Below are 18,442 nucleotides of genomic sequence, written 5' to 3' on the forward strand. Positions count from 1 at the left end.
TCAGATAATGGTACTGGCGCTAAATAGAAGAATATTTTTTCCAGTTTGATATCCTAGATTGGGAGATTTTAGATATTAAAATGCTGTGGTAAGAATATGGTTAGCGAATATTCTTCCCTTCCAGCACCTCCCCCCACCCCCAGCTTAGCCACTCTGTTACCTCTCCTGATGACTTACCTGATGGCCACTTGTAGGTGCTTAAGAGCAACTTGAGTGACCAATCCATGTTTCTGGTTTTTGCTTCTCTGCTTGGAGTTCATTTGTGATATCCTGAGTCACATTGATCATCGGAGTCCGAGCAAGAAAACCCCCAGCTGAAATGTCACCTTCAGCTTGCACTGTTATTGGAAAAGGATGATAACAGTGACAGTTGCATAATGAGGCTGGTTAAAGGAAAATTGAGTGTCAGTTGTTGCTGGTCACAGCAGGGAATAAAATTCAATAATTCACCATGCCATCACATTCATGTCACAGAGCTTTATTCAGGAATCAAGTGTTTTTCTCTCCTAATATTGACTGAAAGTTGAACAATGGTGACAGCTGGGAAAATAAATAGCGTGAACAATTCCATAAACAATCATAAATTTTCAATCTTAAATTGCCTGGATGACTCAGTCAGGGAGCTCAGAAATGGATGTTGGGCCAGAAAAATGGGAGCGTTTTGTCAACAGTCATGTGTGCAACAGCCATGTTTGTAAAAAGAGCATGGCAGAGATTAAAAGTAATAGCTCATTCTAAATGGGTTGGAGTGTTGAATGAGTGACTGGCAACCTGAACCGATCTCAGTTAAAATGTCTCACTTAACCAGTTTACCCACTGTCACACTTTGCTGCTTCCTCTCTCTCCACCAAGCTACATGACCTAAAGGTTTAACTAGAGCCTGTTACTATTTGACTGAACAGTGCAAGTATGGTATACGGGTTCGAGTGCTTATATCCATAATATTGATGATCCCTGCACTTTTTTGGCTGGTTTAAATTGGCACGACCTTTGAAGTAAACAAGATTGTATGTTTCCCTGTTCATAAATAAAGTCATATTATTTATCCAGATATCTGAGTAAACTCCCCAGGGAGACATGAAAGCAGTTAGTATTGATTTATTCAAATGCAAATTAGACAGATTTCTTTCAAGAAAATAACAATTTGGGATGCAGTATCTGAGTAAATTGAGACATGACATGAGGTAAGTGCCACATGCTTGAGAGGAGAAAAAATGACCTATGCTTCCCAGTGCTGGGATTTTCCCCATTTTGTGTCTGGGTCTGTTGTAGACCAATTAATAGAGATTGATTGCTATTAGTAGTCAATAAGTCCTTTATGATTGTGTCAACTGACTATCAGGACGGGTGAATAAGAGGGGCCTTTGGCCTTTCACCGTCCAGCAATTCCTATGTCAGTGCAGCCTGATGTTGTACTCAGCCAAACAGCCCACCAAAAATTTCCAGGTTCACCTTTTCCACGCTGAATTAGCTGCTCTTAGCAGAGCTCGGGTAAAGGTGCCACGGTTTGCTTCAGTGCTCTAGTATTCAAGTGCCCTGGGATGTTTTGTCACTTTATAGATACTGTATAAATGCAAGTTGCTGTTGTTGTATTGCTTGTGAAGGATAGTGATTGACATGCAAGAAGCATAAAAATTAGAAGCATGTGACTGTTCCACAGTTTCTCTGAAATTATGGTACTTGAACAGGTGAAAGGTTTTGCATTTGTATGTTTTACACCTGTTTTCCCTCTCTGATCCATAGGCCCTCTGCCTTGTGGCAAGCCCCATATGACCAGGCTCGCAACTCACTGAACACACTCCATGCATTTGGGGTTTCCAAGGACTTTCATGGTTTAATACCAGTTGAGTCCAAACTCAACTGTAAAAAAAAATGATAATCTATTAGAGGACATAACGTTCCCAGTCAGTCTTTCTGTCTTTTAGGACATTCATTATTCATTGATAAGGCAGTTAACTGTGACTAAGCAGATGAGATTATGAAGTTTATGACATGCAGTTGGGGATAGAGATGAAGCTCTCATGAGTGAATAATTTTTTGAACTTGAAGCTTTAATGCTTTGTAAGCCTATAAATTATACCTTGAGGGCATTGCAGATGCAGGGCCTGCAACCAGCTTTGTGTAATAATCCCTGTACTTGCATTTCTTTACATGTATTTATTGGATCTCTGCTAGTTGTCTAACATAGCAGTGAGAAAATCTGATGGAGAAAGGAATGGAGCATAAAGCAGGAGGAGTCCTAATGAAACTGTCTGTCTTTAACCCATTGACGGTGCCACAGTATCCGGTGACTGGATAAGTCAAATTCTTTATTAATTGTATGGGATTCCAGAATGCTTATCCTTGTTTTGTGACTTGATTCTGCAACCCTGTCTATCTAATTAGAATTGCTGGGTTAGGAAAAAGCTACTATCCATTTTGTTAACTGGGATCCTGGAATTTTATATAGTGCTGCTTTGCCAATTCTATTCAGCAGTATTTTTCTTGTGTAAACTGCAGATTCATGGCCAAGCCTACAGCTATGTTCCTTAGCTCGCTCCTTATCTCTGTAACCTCCTCTGGCTCTACAACGCCCCAGGAATTCTGCATTCCTCTAGTTCTGGTCTCTTGTTCATCCCCCACTGCCTCCACTCCCCACTGGCAGCTGTGCCTTCAGCTGCCTAGACCTGCAAGCCCTGGAATACCTCCCGAAACCTTTGCTCCTCTCCACCCCACTCACCTCCTGTAAGAAGTTGCTTAAAACCAATTATCATGTCTTACTGCATTCCTATGAAGTACCTTAGGACATCTTACTAAATTAAAGGCGCTATATCAATGCAAGTTGCTGATTTAATGCAGTTGGGATGTATTTGACATAGTTTTACTTTTATTTGCAGTGTCATAGCTACAGTTGGGAACAGAAATTTCCTCTTATTTTATCTATCTTTTAAATAAGATAACAGTTTTTTGGTCAATTATCATATGATTCCCAACTAACAGCCTTGCAGTTAAACTTCCCATGTGTAACTTTATGTCAAAGCAATTCCATTGAATAGAATAATATGGATTGCTCCTAGCCAACGAGCCCCAGGAATTTTACATCTGACATCAGTTACATGCCCAAAGGAGCAGAGGAAGTGCTGTTTGATGCCTGCAATACATAAGGTCAGATATGAGTTGTGCCATCTTTTTTAAAGCTCTCAAGGGAACTTGTCTTTGGCAACAGAAACTAAAGAAGGTATTTGATGATACAGGGCTGTATAAACAGTTTGACAAGGATCTATCAAAATGCATCTTGAGAAAGAAACAGCACTGCCAGAGGTAAACACCAATAAAAATGTAATTTTTTTATTCGTTCATGGAATGCGGGCTTTGCTGGCTAGGCCAGTATTTATTGCCCATCCCTAATTACCCCCCCAATTAGAGGGCAGTTAAGAGCTAACTACATTGCTGTGGGTCTGGAGTCACATGTCGGCCAGACCAGGTAAGGATAGCAGATTTCCTTCCCTTTTATGACAATCGGCAATAGTTTCATGGTCATCATCAGACTTTTAATTCTCAATTTTTATTGAATTCACATTTCACCATCTACCATGGTGGGATTTCAACCTGGAACCCTGGAGGATTACCCTGGGTCTCTGGATTACTTGTGCAGTGACAATACCATAATGCCACTGCCTTCCCCTAATGGCGATGACTTTTGGTTGCTGTGAACCATTTTAGTTCCTGATCCCATATTTTATTTTGTCTTTTCAGGATGGTACTGCACCCAGTCTCAACCATCAATCGGTCCAAAGATTTGTAAAAATAATAGATACATGAGTGTGTTTCAGACTTTCACTTCATTGTCAACTCCCTGTAATTTGAATATTTGAGAGGCCAAACAACTCACGCTGGTATAACAGCCTCACCAAGGCGTGTGAGCATGTTCTCTGTCTTTCCCTCTGTTGGATAATTGAAGAATGCAGTCCTTCCTATTCTTGTCAGGACTACAAGGGGACATGCCCACCATCCCCAGCCTGACCCCATTCCTTCAATTACCAACTAAATCACCAGCCTAACCAGAATGTGCAGACACTCACCAAATCACCAGCTACAAGGCCTCAGTATGAGTATTCAGTAAATAGTAGACGTCTCTGCTAGCTACATAGTTCATTCTCCCCTCCAGCTCCTCCACATTTTTGGTGTTTTGTAAACATGTGATTTGAAAGTCTTAAAATTGATGTCATAAGGGTAGGGTGGTAGCAAATTTAGTGAAATGCTGCATTGATTTTAAATTGAACCCACTTTTGATTGTTTCTCCCTCTTGGTGCTGTTTTATAGTTCACTCAGTGAGCCTGAGTTGCTGTGGCAATGCACACTTCTACCTGTAGGTGGCGCTACATGGGCAGTGACAGTAGAGGCTCTGATGCTCTTTCATCACATGGGCTGACCAGGAATCTCTCCTGCTTTTACTGTCTGCCATTGTCATGTGTTGAAAGGATTTCCAGGTTGACACACAACCTGTTTAACCATGCTGCGAAAGCACCTTCATTGGCCATCGAGCCCCAGAGTGGGACTTGAACACCGAGCTTCTGACTCAGAGGCAGGGACACTACCCACGGAGCCATAAGACCTCCTCTATATCCCTCTTATGAAGCCATAATTCTGAATGAGCTGTCTAGGTGTGCAGTTCTCAGCCTGCCTGTGTTACTGCTGCCGCCCCACATGAATGGAATCTTCCATATTTGCATTATATACTGTGCCACTGTATAAGTGGATTTTCATGAGCAAGAGGGACAGATGTGAGCCAGAGACACTAACCTTGGGGATCTGAACTGTTTGTCTATTTTGTATGAGCAGTCTACTGACTGGAAGTAGCTGCAGCACGTTTCAGTGACTGTAAAGCGCTTTAGGACATTCTGAAGTTCTGAAAGTAACTAGAAATGCGAGTCTTTTTCCTTTCACAGTCACCCAGAAATGCAGATGAATGACCTTCATCTAATTCTTAATTTTTCTAAAGTTTTGGTGAGGTGCTCTTCTGTCCATTTTTAAACCCCTTCCACTATTATGCCGGATATAAAGATTTGTTTGAGGAAAAAGCCATGAATCCACACCACTCATCCACTCCGAAGAGACATTAGTGAGATAGAAAGAATGATCTCGCATATCCCCCATTTTAATTGCTCCACCATTGCCTACCATGCCGTCAGCTGCCAAAATGCTAAGCTCTGTAATTTCCTCCCTAAATCTCTCCACCTCTCTTTCTTCCTTTTAAGATGTACCTTGAAATCTATCCCTTTGACTAGGTCAGCAGCCCTGATATCCTTATGTGGCTGTGTAACATTTTGCTTCATAACAGCTTAAGTCATTTTGCTACATTAAAGGCGCTAAATAAATGCAGCTTGTTGATTATCACACTTCTCTGAAATGGAAACTTCTGTTGCTGTAAGTAAAAATGATATGTAATATGGGGTTATGCAGCCAGATGTATGAAACGCTCTTGAACTGCTACTCATAAGATTCCTGCTGTAAATTAAAAGCAGGTTAAATTGATGGACAGAGTTTGGAATTTCAGCGCATACATACATAATAAAACATTGTAAAAGGTTTCCAATATCTGCATGAAGGAAGGTGGAAATTCCATGCGAGCAGGCTCCTGCTGTTGAGTGACTGAGTTGTACTATTAGTGATAGAGTTGATCTGTAGACACTTCTTGGGTGGAAACATTAAGTGTATTTACGATATACTCAGCAGCAACTACATGCATACTTTCAACTCCAACTCTATCTCTACACTGACTCTTGAGGTAGCCTGTGCTACTCTCCTATTGGTTACTACAGATCATGTGATCTTCTTTAACAAGTATTATTCTTAAAGGTACATTACACAATAAATAAAACCACAATTACTACAACTCCTATCTAAAACTAAGTGATCTGCAGCATTCAATTTAAAGATGGGTTTTTCCTGCTGTTTTTTTTCCTGCATTGATTTAAAGCATGTTTCAGTTTTGCGAGTAACTCACCTGACTCCCCAAAGCCTGTCCACCATCTACATGGCACAAGTCAGGAGTGTGATGGAATATTCTCCACTTGCCTGGATAAGTCCAGCTCCAACAGCACTCAAGAAGTTTGACACCTTCCAGGACAAAGCAATCTCTTTCATTGGCACCCCATCCACAAACATTTGTTCCCTCCACCATCGACGCGTGGTAGCAGCAGTGTGTACCATCTGCAAGATGCACTGCAGGAATTCACCAAAGCTCCTTAAACAGCATCTTCCAAACCCATGACCACTACCATCTAGAAGGACAAGGACAGCAGACACATGGGAACACCACCACCTGGAAGTTCCCCTCTCAGCCTCTCGCCTTCCTGACTTGGAAATATGTAATAGTTCCTTCTCAATCACTGGATTAAAATCCTGGAACTCTCTTCTTAAAGCACTGTGGGTGAACCTACACCACATGGACTGCAGCGGTTCAAGAAGGCAGCTCACCACCACCTTCTCAAGGGCAAATAGAGATGGGCAGTAAAAGTTAGCCTAGCTAGCGACTCCCACATCGCATTAATGAATAAAAAAAAGTTACAGGATTTTGAGTGTGAACATTTTTTTTCAAACATCTAAACACAGACCATTGCCCTCTGCAGTCTGAGGCTGTACCTTTCTCTATACTGTCTGACCTTGCAGAAGTGTGCAATCAAGGGCCGAAAATGGCCCACATTTATATCTGTATTACATTTATATCTGTATTACAGATTTAATGTAATGTGAAGTGTTACCTACTCCTATTCAAAATGGTATAATTTAGCAAGAAGGTTAGTGATGTACAAGCTAAAAGTACTAATAATTTTGTTTGCAAATAGCAATATGAAGCAAAGATTTCAATGCTAAAAACACAATCTCAATATAAAATCTAAACAAACGAGAATGTCCATTTCTAATGTCACTTGCCTTAAGTAATCAGAGCTTTTTATTGTTTTGCCCATCTCTGTTCATTGAACAAAAGGGATATTGGCCATCTCCACTGCAACACAAACTTGTTAAAAAGACTATCTGCAATCTATTTGGACCAGCAGCATTCAGAAGGATTAGTTTTGTTGTCCAGAAGTCCAAATATTAACTCTAAAGATGTTTAAAATACACCTTTGGCCTGTTCTCAGATTTTCCTTCCCCACCTGAATTGAAACCAAATGATACCTTCTGTAATTTTCTAACTGCACTAACAAACCAAGAGACACTGTGTATGCCAAGAGACACAAAGGAATCCATAAGCATTTGTTACTAATTGAGCCTGCACAATGAAATGAGCCAGAGAATGGATTTTTTGGGGCTTAGCACCTAAGTAACATCCATTTGTTTGGTACACTATGAAGAAAAACTACACTGTTTAGCACCTGCACTTTTTTGCTTCTCTAGGGGCCCAGGTTATTCAAATCCCATATCAGTGTGTTCCAGATTAAGTCATGATTGCTCCATTTATCAGTGTTTACCTCAGGTGCAGGATAGATGCTGCATGTCTGTATGAGCTAATAAGTTACAGTTATGCTTGAAACATCAGCAAGTTCAGTTGTATTTCTCCTGTAACCTTATGGATTCACAAAGAGATAGAAGAGTTGTGTTGGGAGTACTTTTGATCTGTTTTATTGAGTTTGGATGATCTTTCCATATTCTTTGCTACATCCACCCTTAGCATCTTTAGGCCCCTCTCATTGGAAGATTCAGATTTATGAATCCACTCTGTTACAATCCCAGCTGCTGTTAATACTGGACAAGTCAGATCCCAGAGTGAAACCTGGCTTGATAGATCCGGACTTTTTTTTAGAAAATGTGGAGGAAAGTTACTGAACAAATTCACAGGAGTCAGCTGATAAATCTTTAAAACAAAGAGTAAAATATTTATTAAACAAAAAAAGTGAACTATATTACACCAGAAAAAAGGTTGGAAAGATCCCAACACAAGAAGATAATTCAAAATTCCACTATTCCTTTGCCCCAGCAATATCTTTATAGCCACATAAACCAGTGTAGAGTTATTACTAGCCTGACAAACAAAGGCTTCTCACTTGGGACTGTTACTGTTGCAAATGATTTTCTTCCAGTGGATTCCTGAACATTCACTTGGTACTTCTCACCCAACATGCATCTCTCCCCGAGACACCTAAAAATGCAACCTAAGCTGATAGATTCTTCAAATATCAAGCAAACAAATGAGTTTGTTAAACCAAGCCTTCCAGTAGCACTTCTATTAAACTGTTCAATTTACTGAGTCCTATAATTGATTATTCGTTTAACTTATTTCCCAATAGCCTTGATAACATTGATCCTTGGTCTGATGTGGCAAGGAACCTTCTTTCCCCACAAGTGCTAGGCAATTACCACCCCCAACAACTAACCACCTTCCCTTGATATTCAACGGCATTACCATTACAGACACTTCACCATCAACGTCCTGTGGGGTTACTATTGACCAGAAGCTGGACAGGACCAGCCATACAAATACTGTGGCTACAAGAGCAGGTCAGAAGCTGGGAATTTTGCAGCAAGTAATTTGCCTCCTCACTCCCCAAAACCTGCCCACCATCTACGAGGCAAAAGGAGCATGATGGAATAATCCCCACCTGCATTGATGAGTGCAGCAACAACAGCGTTCAAGGCACTCGACATCAAGGACAAAGCAGCCCACTTGAGCGACTCCCCATCCACCACCTTAAACATGCACTCCTGCAGATGATGTGTGCCAGGCAAACCAAAATCCACAAGAAAACTTGGTTGCATTATCACAATTGTTTTGCAATTTGTATTTATTACGAAAATATGTGTGCACTGAATTTAAAAGTTATGAGTCCACCAAGACCTTTAGAGATTTTAAAAAGTAAAATAAAATATTTATTACCAAAATAAAAGGTTTCTTGCACATACATAAGACTACAATTATTGACTACTATAACAGGCACTCTCAGAAGCCTTTGTCATTATTCAAGCTACGAACAGAACATCCTTAAATGGCTGCAGTGTCCTTCAGTTTCCTGATGCCTGCCCATTGATCTCAACAATACGGACTAAACTTGACTTTTGCTAAAGATTAAACTTCAGTGGTCTGACTGGATTGGCATTCACAATTCATAATTTCTATACATCATCGTTAACTATATAATATTTACCCATCTCTCTGTAGAATGTTTCAACCAGATTATCATTGCTCACTTCCTTCGGAAGTAGTGTTAACTCATTAAAACATGCAAAGGATTCAGGCTTTGCAAGTGGAAGGTTTGAGAATTAGGAAACCAAAGAGAGGAAATGCATTTGTCAACCTTTGCTCACCTGAATAAGCTTATTTTCAAGCCTGAATGAACTAATTTGTGTCAGACTGGTGCGACTTAACATATTGACATCTGCTATGCTTCAGGATTAATGGAATGCAGATAATCAGCTTGAGGGACAGCAAGTTCTACTTTACAGTCACAATCTTTTCAATGTTAAATGATGCTAAAGGAAATATGCTGTTTTATTTGTAATGAATTACTATTGCTTGTATTCCTTAGAATATATTAAGACTGATTTTCATTAACACTGGGTGCACTCTTGAATTCAAGGGCAGCTGATATTAATGCAGTCATTGTCTTATCATTATTCACCCAAGTGATAGGGGCATGTCAGTGCCAGTGACAGTTCAGGCATATTCACATGTAGTGATGCTTCAAAATAGCCAAGATCTATATATGATGCCTGGCACTTTGAACATTAGCTATTCTGGGCATTACTTGTGGACATTTAGAACCTTCCTTCCTACCAGCTAATAATTACAACTCAGTCTAGACTGGTCAGTATTTATGAAGTATTCTCATACTTGCTGATACTTCTGTCCCTTCAGATTGGTGCTTATGACCTTATTTCTTCTATTGCCTGCAACCTGACTCAGCATTTTCAACTCTCTCTTTGTTGTCCTCCCAAAATACAAACTCGAGAACTGACAACTTGTTTCAAACTCTACCGCACATCTTGCCCTTGTTAGGACCAGGTGAGGAGGGGTGAATGGCTCCCCGTCTTTGCCTACCCCCTTGTTTGACCACAACAGGTTTTTTGTTTTAAGAGGATCTATTTGCCAATTCAGTGAGAATTAACAATTTATGCACGTGGTCATAAAAGAACCAATAGGACAGATTTCCCTGAGCTTAACAAAGAAAGAGGTTAGCTTTATTATACTCAAACTGATCTAAGTTAAATAATAAAGTACATACTAACTTTCACACACACAAACTTGAAGCTCACACACACACACACACACACAAATACTGATTAGAGTGGGAAAGGATGAGTCAGCCAAATTAGAGTCCATTTTTAAAGAAGTAAAAGAGTATGCAGTCTGTGGTTTGGTGACTCAACTGTCTTCAGGCTGCATTCAATGGTCCTGATGCTTCCAATTTAAAGATTTGGATGACTGAGTTAGTTGTTCTTTGGGAGATGGTAGTGCTGGATTGGACTGCTTTAAGAAATCTTTATCTGCACCAAGGCATCCCTGGATAATCACAGTTAGCAAACAGGGCTTAAAGCTTACCAGGTGGGTTGGAGAGGACAGGTGGTAGGAGTGATCCTACTTAGATCTTCTCCCCAACCTGCCAGTCCTCAATGTTGCTGATAAATCATGTACTTAAAACATACAAATGGTTGGCTTGTCATGTGAACTTCCTTCTCCAATTTCCAGGGGGATTTAAAAAAAGCTATTGTCTGTGATTAGCTTGGGTCTGGAAGCTAACTGAGTCAGAGTCTGTGGCTGAACGATTTGTCTTAATGGCCAGTCTCCAACAGTTGAATACCTCAGGTGATTGTCATAGATGCCTTGCTAATGAGACAGGAGATGTGAGTTGTCAACACTCCCCTGAAGTCATTGTCTTTGATGGATTTTGCAGACAGACTGACTCCACTCCAATGAATTGGAATGTGATCCATCTTGGGCTATGAGTTCGAATCACTTTAGTTTCTGTGTGTTTAAAAAGTCTATTTTAAATGTGCAATTCAGATTTCTAGCTGGTGGATTAAACATCATTATTTGGCATAAAGCAGATCTTCACGACACCCTGCCCACCCATCACCTCATTCCTTCATGATGTACATTAATTTCGAGGCATTGGGAATGACAGCTAAATTCCTCGCCCAACATCGCCCCATCACCTTGCTCTTTATCACCTGTAGCATCCTCCTGCCCTAATAACAACTGCACACCCCAGAATTTTAATGCCTCTGACTCAAGTCTCTTGTGCATTCCCTTTACTCCAACATCTGTTTGATAACAGCACTTCCTGTGATCTATTCTTCGTAGTTGCTTCTCTAAACTGTTCTTCTCCACCTCTCTTTCCTTTTTTTAAAAAACAAATCTCCTGAAAACCCAACACTTCAGTCAAGCCTTTGGACACTCTTTCTAATCTTTTTAGTCTCAGTATCCATTTTCCCTTGTGCCTTCCATGAAGCGCTTAAAAATATTTATTTTAAACATTAAAGCTGTTGATAAATGGCAGTTGTTGATTCTGCCATTGTAACCATGAATGTACTGACCAATCATTAGGACCCGCTGACTGACAATGATGACCTCGTACTGGCAGCTCAAGCTCACTGCTACCCACCAATTTTTATATTTTGTTGTTGGCACTTCTGGCAAGGGTTAAAGTACAGAGAACAGAAGCAGGAACTCTGGTCAGTCAACCCCTCACTAATTCAGCAGCACTCAGCCCAACTATAGCTTCCTTACTGGTGTAGCAAAAATTGAAATAGAATCTGGGACTTCAGCTATTCGTGGATTAACTCGCTTGAGCATCGCAGGCAAGGAGCTTTGTTTCCGTTATTAATGTTTACTTTGTTTACTGCTGCAGAAGCTTTACTAATCTCTAACAAAGCTACCACAATAATGCAAAGCCAATTCCCCATCTGTGGCGCTATCCTGCCTCATGACTCTCTGCGCTGTTCATACGCGATAATTAAAGGTCATTGCCATTAATCTTCCACAAGGAAGGAGTAAAATGATGGCCTGGATGCATACTTCAAATCGTGTCTTAACCTTTATATTAAGTTGGATGTATTAAAAATAATCTTTTACAAGTTTTTGATATTCTTTTCATGGGGTGCGAACAGTGCTGGCAATGCTAGCATTTGCTGCCCATTCCTAATCACCCACAGAAGGTGGTGATGAGCCATGTTCTTGACCCACAGCAAAGTGCCCTGTTAAGGTATGGCACCTGGCTGCTGTGAGCCAGTGATTGTGGCCCAGTGTAAATCCCTCCTCCTATGGGACAAATATCTTTACCCAATGCACCTGCCACGTGGAAGGACCATGAGTAAAACCTTGTGACCCACCAACACTCCGGCACAAGGCATTGGAACATATTATGCCATTGCTATTTATAAGTAGCCGGGGTGGGGGGGAGATATAAGGGGTGGGATGAAGGCAGGCTTCACAGGTTTGTTTTAAATCTTCAAGGGAAATGATGAAAATAACATTCTCCATATTTTTGCTGATGGTTAAGGATGGCATCACTTATTAATATAGCTCTTCCATCCCTTTTTATTTCAGTATGAATTCAAAGCCAAGAACATCAAGAAAAAGAAAGTGAATATAATGGTATCAGTGGATGGTGTCAAAGTCCTCCTCAGAAAGAAGAAGAAGGTGGGTTCACCTTGAGCTATCTTTGAGGTAGTGATTTATAGCAAAGCCATGCCCTGTCATGATGAAGCTTTCAATCATCATCTACTGGAGGTTCATGTTTTCCAGTTCTCTTGTGTCATTGTGTGCAGCTAGAAGCAATTTGCTGTAGGACCTATTCATTTACAATTGCTATAGCTGCTTAGACATTTGACCTCTTGCGTATTTATAGGACTCTGCTTTGGTCGCTGACAGAGCTCGTAAAGGTCTTGGTCCTTGGCTGTGTTGATGATTGATTGTGACATCTGTTTACACATGCCACTATCCATCTAGTACATCTGCAAAGTGATGGGATTGTTATTGGTCGCTCTGATTCAGGTGAAACTGTTAACAATTACGAGAGGCACTTGGGAAGTGGAGGCTTCAGGTGCTCTGCATCAAGCCTGAATTATTTTAAAGAACTTTCCAGTTATATTTTGACACTTTGTGCGAAAACAAAAAGCCCTGCCGGATGGCCAGGTGCAGTTTAGGGTGTGGATGTGTTATTGGTTATTCAAGTAGAATGCAGCTTGGCCTCTTCACAGATAGAAGCCTGAGCCCCAAATGAAGAAAGTAGCTAAACTATCCCAACTTCCCAGTTTTGGTCGTCTTTAACTTACTGCCCAATTCCTCAGATCTTCTGATCAAACCTATCAACATCTTCTTGAGGATCCTTTCAGCCACCTCCAATATTCTCCCTCCACCTGGACCCCTCCCTCTGGATTCTTACCTTCTCTTGATCTTTTCATTGAGAACTGTTGGCGTGACATTAGTCATCTCAATTTCTCTGCTCCTCTCACCCACTCTAACCTGTCTCTCTCTGAACTTACTGCACTCCCTTCTCTCAGGTCCAACCCTGACATTGTCATCAAACCCGCTGACAAGGTTGGTGCTGTTGTTGTCTGGCACACTGACCTCTACCTCGCGGAGGCTGAGCGTCAACTCGCAGACACTTCCTCCTACCTCTCCCTGGACCATGACCCCACCACTGAACATCAAGCCATTGTTTCCAGGACTGTCACTGACCTCATCTCCTCTGGAGATCTTCCTCCCACAGCTTCCAACCTGATAGTCTCTAAACCTCGGACGGCCCGCTTCTACCTCCTACCCAAAATCCACAAACAGGACAGTCCCAGCAGACCGATCGTGTCAGCCTGTTCCTGCCCCACAGAACTCATTTCCTGCTATCTTGACACCATTCTCTTTTCCCTTGTCCAGTCCCTTCCCACCTACATCCGTGATTCCTCTGGCACCCTACATCATATCAACAATTCCCAGTTCCCTGGCCCCAACCGCTTCCTCTTCACCATGGACGTCCAATCCCTCTACACCTCTATCCCCCACCTGGATGGTCTGAGGGCCCTTAGCTTCTTCCTCGAACAGAGGCCCGAACAATCCCCATCCACCACTACTCTCCTCCATCTGGCTGAACTTGTTCTCACACTGAACAATTTCTCCTTCAACTCCTCTCACTTCCTCCAAATAAAAGGTGTGGCTATGGGTACCCGCATGGGCCCCAGTTATGCCTGTCTCTTTATGGGGTATGTGGAACATTTCTTGTTCCAGTCCTACTCCGGCCCCCTCCCACAACTCTTTCTCCGGTACATCGATGATTACTTCGGTGCTGCTTCATGTTCTCGTCTGGTCCTGGAAAAGTTTATTAATTTTGCTTCCAATTTCCACCCCTCCATCATTTTCACATGGTCCATCTCTGACACTTCCCTTCCCTTCCTTGACCTCTCTGTCTCAGTTTCTGGTGATAGACTGTCCACCAATATCCATTACAAGCCTACTAACTCCCACAGCTGCCTCGACTACAGCTCCTCACACCCCGCTTCCTGTAAGGACTCCATCCCATTCTCTCAGTTCCTTCGCCTCCGTCGCATCTGTTCCGATGATGCTACCTTCAAAAACAGTTCCTCTGACATGTCTTCCTTCTTCCTTAACTGAGGTTTTCCACCCACGGTGGTTGACAGGGCCCTCAACTGTGTCCGGCCCATCTCCCGTGCATCCACCCTCACACTTTCCTCTCCCTCCCAGAAACATGATAGGGTCCCCCTTGTCCTCACTTATCACCCCACCAGCCTCCGCATTCAAAGGATCATCCTCCGCCATTTCCGCCAACTCCAGCATGATACCACCACCAAACACATCTTCTCTTCATGCCCCCAGCGGTATTCCGTAGGGATCATTCCCTCCGGGACACCCTGGTCCATTCCTCCATCACCCCCTACACCTCAACCCCCTCCCACAGCACCTTCCCATGCAACCGCAGAAGATGTAACACCTGCCCCTTCACTTCCTCTCTCCTCACTGTCCAAGGGCCTAAACACTCCTTTCAAGTGAAGCAGCATTTCACTTGCACTTCCCTCAACTTAGGCTACTGCATTCGTTGCTGCCAATGCGGTTTCCTCTACATTGGAGAGACCAAACGCAGACTGGGTGACCACTTTGCAGCACACCTTCGGTCTGTACCCAGACCTCCCTGTCGCTTGCTATTTCAACACCCCACCCTGCTCTCATGCCCACATGTCTGTCCTTGGCCTGCTGCATTGTTCCAGTGAAGCTCAACGCAAACTGGAGGAACAGCACCTCATCTTCCGACTAGGCACTTTACAGCCTTCCGGACTGAATATTGAGTTCAACAATTTTAGATCATGAACTCTCTCCTCCATCCCCACCCCCTTTCCGATCCCCCTTTTTTTCCAATAATTTATATAGATTTTTCTTTTCCCACCTATTTCCATTATTTTTTAATGTATTTCCATCCATTGTTTTATCTCTACCTTTTTGCCTTTTTCAATTCCTTCACCCCACCCCACCCCACCCCCACTAGGGCTCTCTGTACCTTGCTCGTCCTGCTTTCTACCCTTAATTAGCACATTCCTTAGATAATATCACCACCGTCAACACCTCTTTGTCCTTTTGTCTGTGACATCTTTTGGTTATCTCCACATATCACTGGCCCTCTATCCAGCTCTACCTGTCCCACCCCCCATCCCCTTAAACCAGCTTATATTTCACCTCTTTTCTATTTTTCCTTAGTTCTGTTAAGTCATACGGACTGGAAACATTAACTGTACTCCTCTCCGCAGATGCTGCCAGACCTGCTGAGCTTTTCCAGGTATTTTTGTTTTTATCTTCTTGAGCTGCTCTGCCTTCCATTGATGATGCTGTATGAAACAGACATTGAAAAAACTGCTTTGCATCTTTTAATTCAATGCTGGGTCTGTATCTGTTGCGGTTGGAGGTCTAGCTCCCACCCTCATCTCTGGCCCCCTCCTCCCCACTCTGCACCACTCTCCTGGTGAGGACCCAGAAATCCAGGTGCAGCGTAAAGGATCTCTGGCCCTTTTTTATCTGAAGCCAGAAATAGGCATTCTTTTGGAGAACGGGAGAGCATAAGATGTAAGAGCAGGAATAGGTCATTCGACCCCTCGAGCCTGCTCTGCCATTCAAAGAGATAATACCCGATCTGACTGTGGCCTCAACTCCACCTACCTACCTGGCCCCTTGATTCCCTTGTAGAACAAAAATCTGTCTAACTCAGCCTTGAACATATTCAATGACTCAGCCTCCCCTGCTCTCTTGAAAAGAGAATCCCAAAGACCAGTAACCCATTGAGAGAAGAAATTCCTCTTCATCTCCGTCTTGTATGGGAGACCCCTTATTCTGAAATGGTTCCCCCTAGTTTCCTCATGAGAGGAAATATCCTCTCAGTATCTACCCTGCCAAGTCCCCTCAGAGCCTTATATGTTTCAATAAGATCATCTCTCACTTCATCTAATCTCCAAGGAGAGGCTCAACCTTTCCTCATAAGACAATCCCTTCATCGCAGCAATCAACTGAGTGAACCTCCTCTGATCTCCCTTCAATGCATGCATATGCCTCCTTAACTTGGGAAACTGCTATATGCAGTACTCCAGGCACAGTCTCACGAATGTCCTGTACAGTTGTAGCAAGACTTCCCTACATTTATACTCCACCCCTCCTTTCAATAAAGGCCAATGTACCATTTGCCTTCCTAATTGTTTGCTGTACTTGCGTACTAACTTTTTATGATTCATACCCAGACCCTCTGCATCGCAACATCTGTAGTCTCTCTTCATTTAGATAATATTCTGCTTTTCTATTCTTTCTACCAAAGTGGGCAACCTCACGTTTTCTCACATTATACCTCATCTGCCACTCACTTAACTTATCTCTTTGCAGACTTTTTGCATCCTCCTCATAGCTTGCTTTCCTGCCTATATTCATGTCACCAGCAAATTTGGCTACAACATACTTCTTCCAAGTCATTACTATAGGTTGTTAATAGTTGCGACCCCAGCACTAGTCCCTGTGGCTCCCCACTGGTTACAGTTTGCTGATATTAATCCCATTAGTTTTATCTCTGTTTTTACTGAAACTTAAGAATATGGCTGTGAGAAGCCACACGGCAGAATATACAGTGCTATCTCATACTGAAGGTGAATAAGACACAGTGTCATAGTAAAGGATACAAAACAGGCTGTTCCAGCAACTGAACAAGCCCAAAGGTGGCCTACTAAGGTTATAATGACCCTGTGAATGGTATGTGATGTAAGGGAGGCACATTAGTGCAGTCAAACATTCAGTTATTATCAACTGGAACACACAAGCTCTTTTTAAATGGCTGATCCAAATTTACTTTTAACCTACAAAGCGAAGCAACGTGACAGTTAATGAGCAGAATAGCCTTTTGGTGTAAAAAGCAGTGATGGTTGCTCAAAGATAGGTAAATCAGGTAAGACTCGTAGCCCCTGTTGTCTTTCCAATTTATTTGTTAGCCAAAAACAGTCATTAGATGTGACAGTGGGGAGGCCAACACAGGGACCATCACACTGGCACTTCCAATTAGAAGCAGTGTCTAGGTTAATTATAGTCTATACTTCCACTCTTGTGTTAACTGTGCAAATGTGAGAAAGCAAGAAGCTGATGTCCTTGCATCCAACTCATTTCTCTTCTTGTAATGAATGATGGCAATGATCAGTTTTTTAAGCTTTTAGCCCACTTCTGAGAACCTTAGCCCAATGATTTCTGGACTATCCGTCTCACTATGTTAGAAGCACAGTCACTGGCCTGGATTGGGGTGGGGGGCGCCGAGCGGGTGAGTGATAGAATCGGCTACCCACCGGACTCAGATCAGAGATGGTCACAGGCTGCTGAGTGCTGTCTAAAAGGCCTGCGTCAGTTCCCTGGGACTTTATCACAGTTGTTTTATTAACTATTAGTCCCTCTGGGACTCAACCCCATATCCACGGTCCATGCCCATATGTACCAACTCATGCCAACCCACATCCCCACTAACCCTGTGGCTCCTTATAGCCCCAGGCCACTTAGTGCCAACCCATAAACCCAACCACCCCCATGACCCCTTATCAGCCCATGCCAAATTAGGGTGATTCCACCAGCTACCCCCATGGCTCCTTATAGCCCGTATTCCAACTTATGCCCCACCACCCTTTCCCCTTACACCCTCCATACCAACTCACGCAGACCTTGGGAGCTATGCTGAGATGAAATAAAGTTCTAGGTATCCATATTCACCATGTCTTAAAAAAACACTCATTGATAAAAACTCATTGAATACATATAAGTTCCCTCAAATACTCAATACAATATAAAAACAAACATTTGTATTTGTAACCCCACATTAAAGACAACTAATCATTTAATAACCTCTTTGAGCTGTCAATCAAACTCTGAACATACAGCCACCTCCCCTCCCTACACACACACACACACACACACACACCCACCCCACCCCGGCCCGACCACTGTGATAGA

At 42.5% G+C, this 18,442-nt stretch overlaps 1 protein-coding gene across 4 annotated transcripts in view; it reads left to right on the forward strand.

Annotated features, from left to right (window-relative positions):
- nos1apa (nitric oxide synthase 1 (neuronal) adaptor protein a) overlaps positions 1-18,442 on the forward strand; it is a 441,188-nt gene that overhangs the window by 171,943 nt on the left and 250,803 nt on the right. For all 4 annotated transcript variants that reach the window (XM_041208009.1, XM_041208010.1, XM_041208011.1 and 1 more), the window contains exon 3: positions 12,527-12,619. In XM_041208009.1, the coding sequence (XP_041063943.1) occupies positions 12,527-12,619 (93 nt within the window). The remainder of the gene's footprint in view (positions 1-12,526; positions 12,620-18,442) is intronic.

This window comes from Carcharodon carcharias, chromosome 16, assembly GCF_017639515.1.
Source record: "Carcharodon carcharias isolate sCarCar2 chromosome 16, sCarCar2.pri, whole genome shotgun sequence".
Lineage (NCBI taxonomy): Eukaryota > Metazoa > Chordata > Chondrichthyes > Lamniformes > Lamnidae > Carcharodon > Carcharodon carcharias.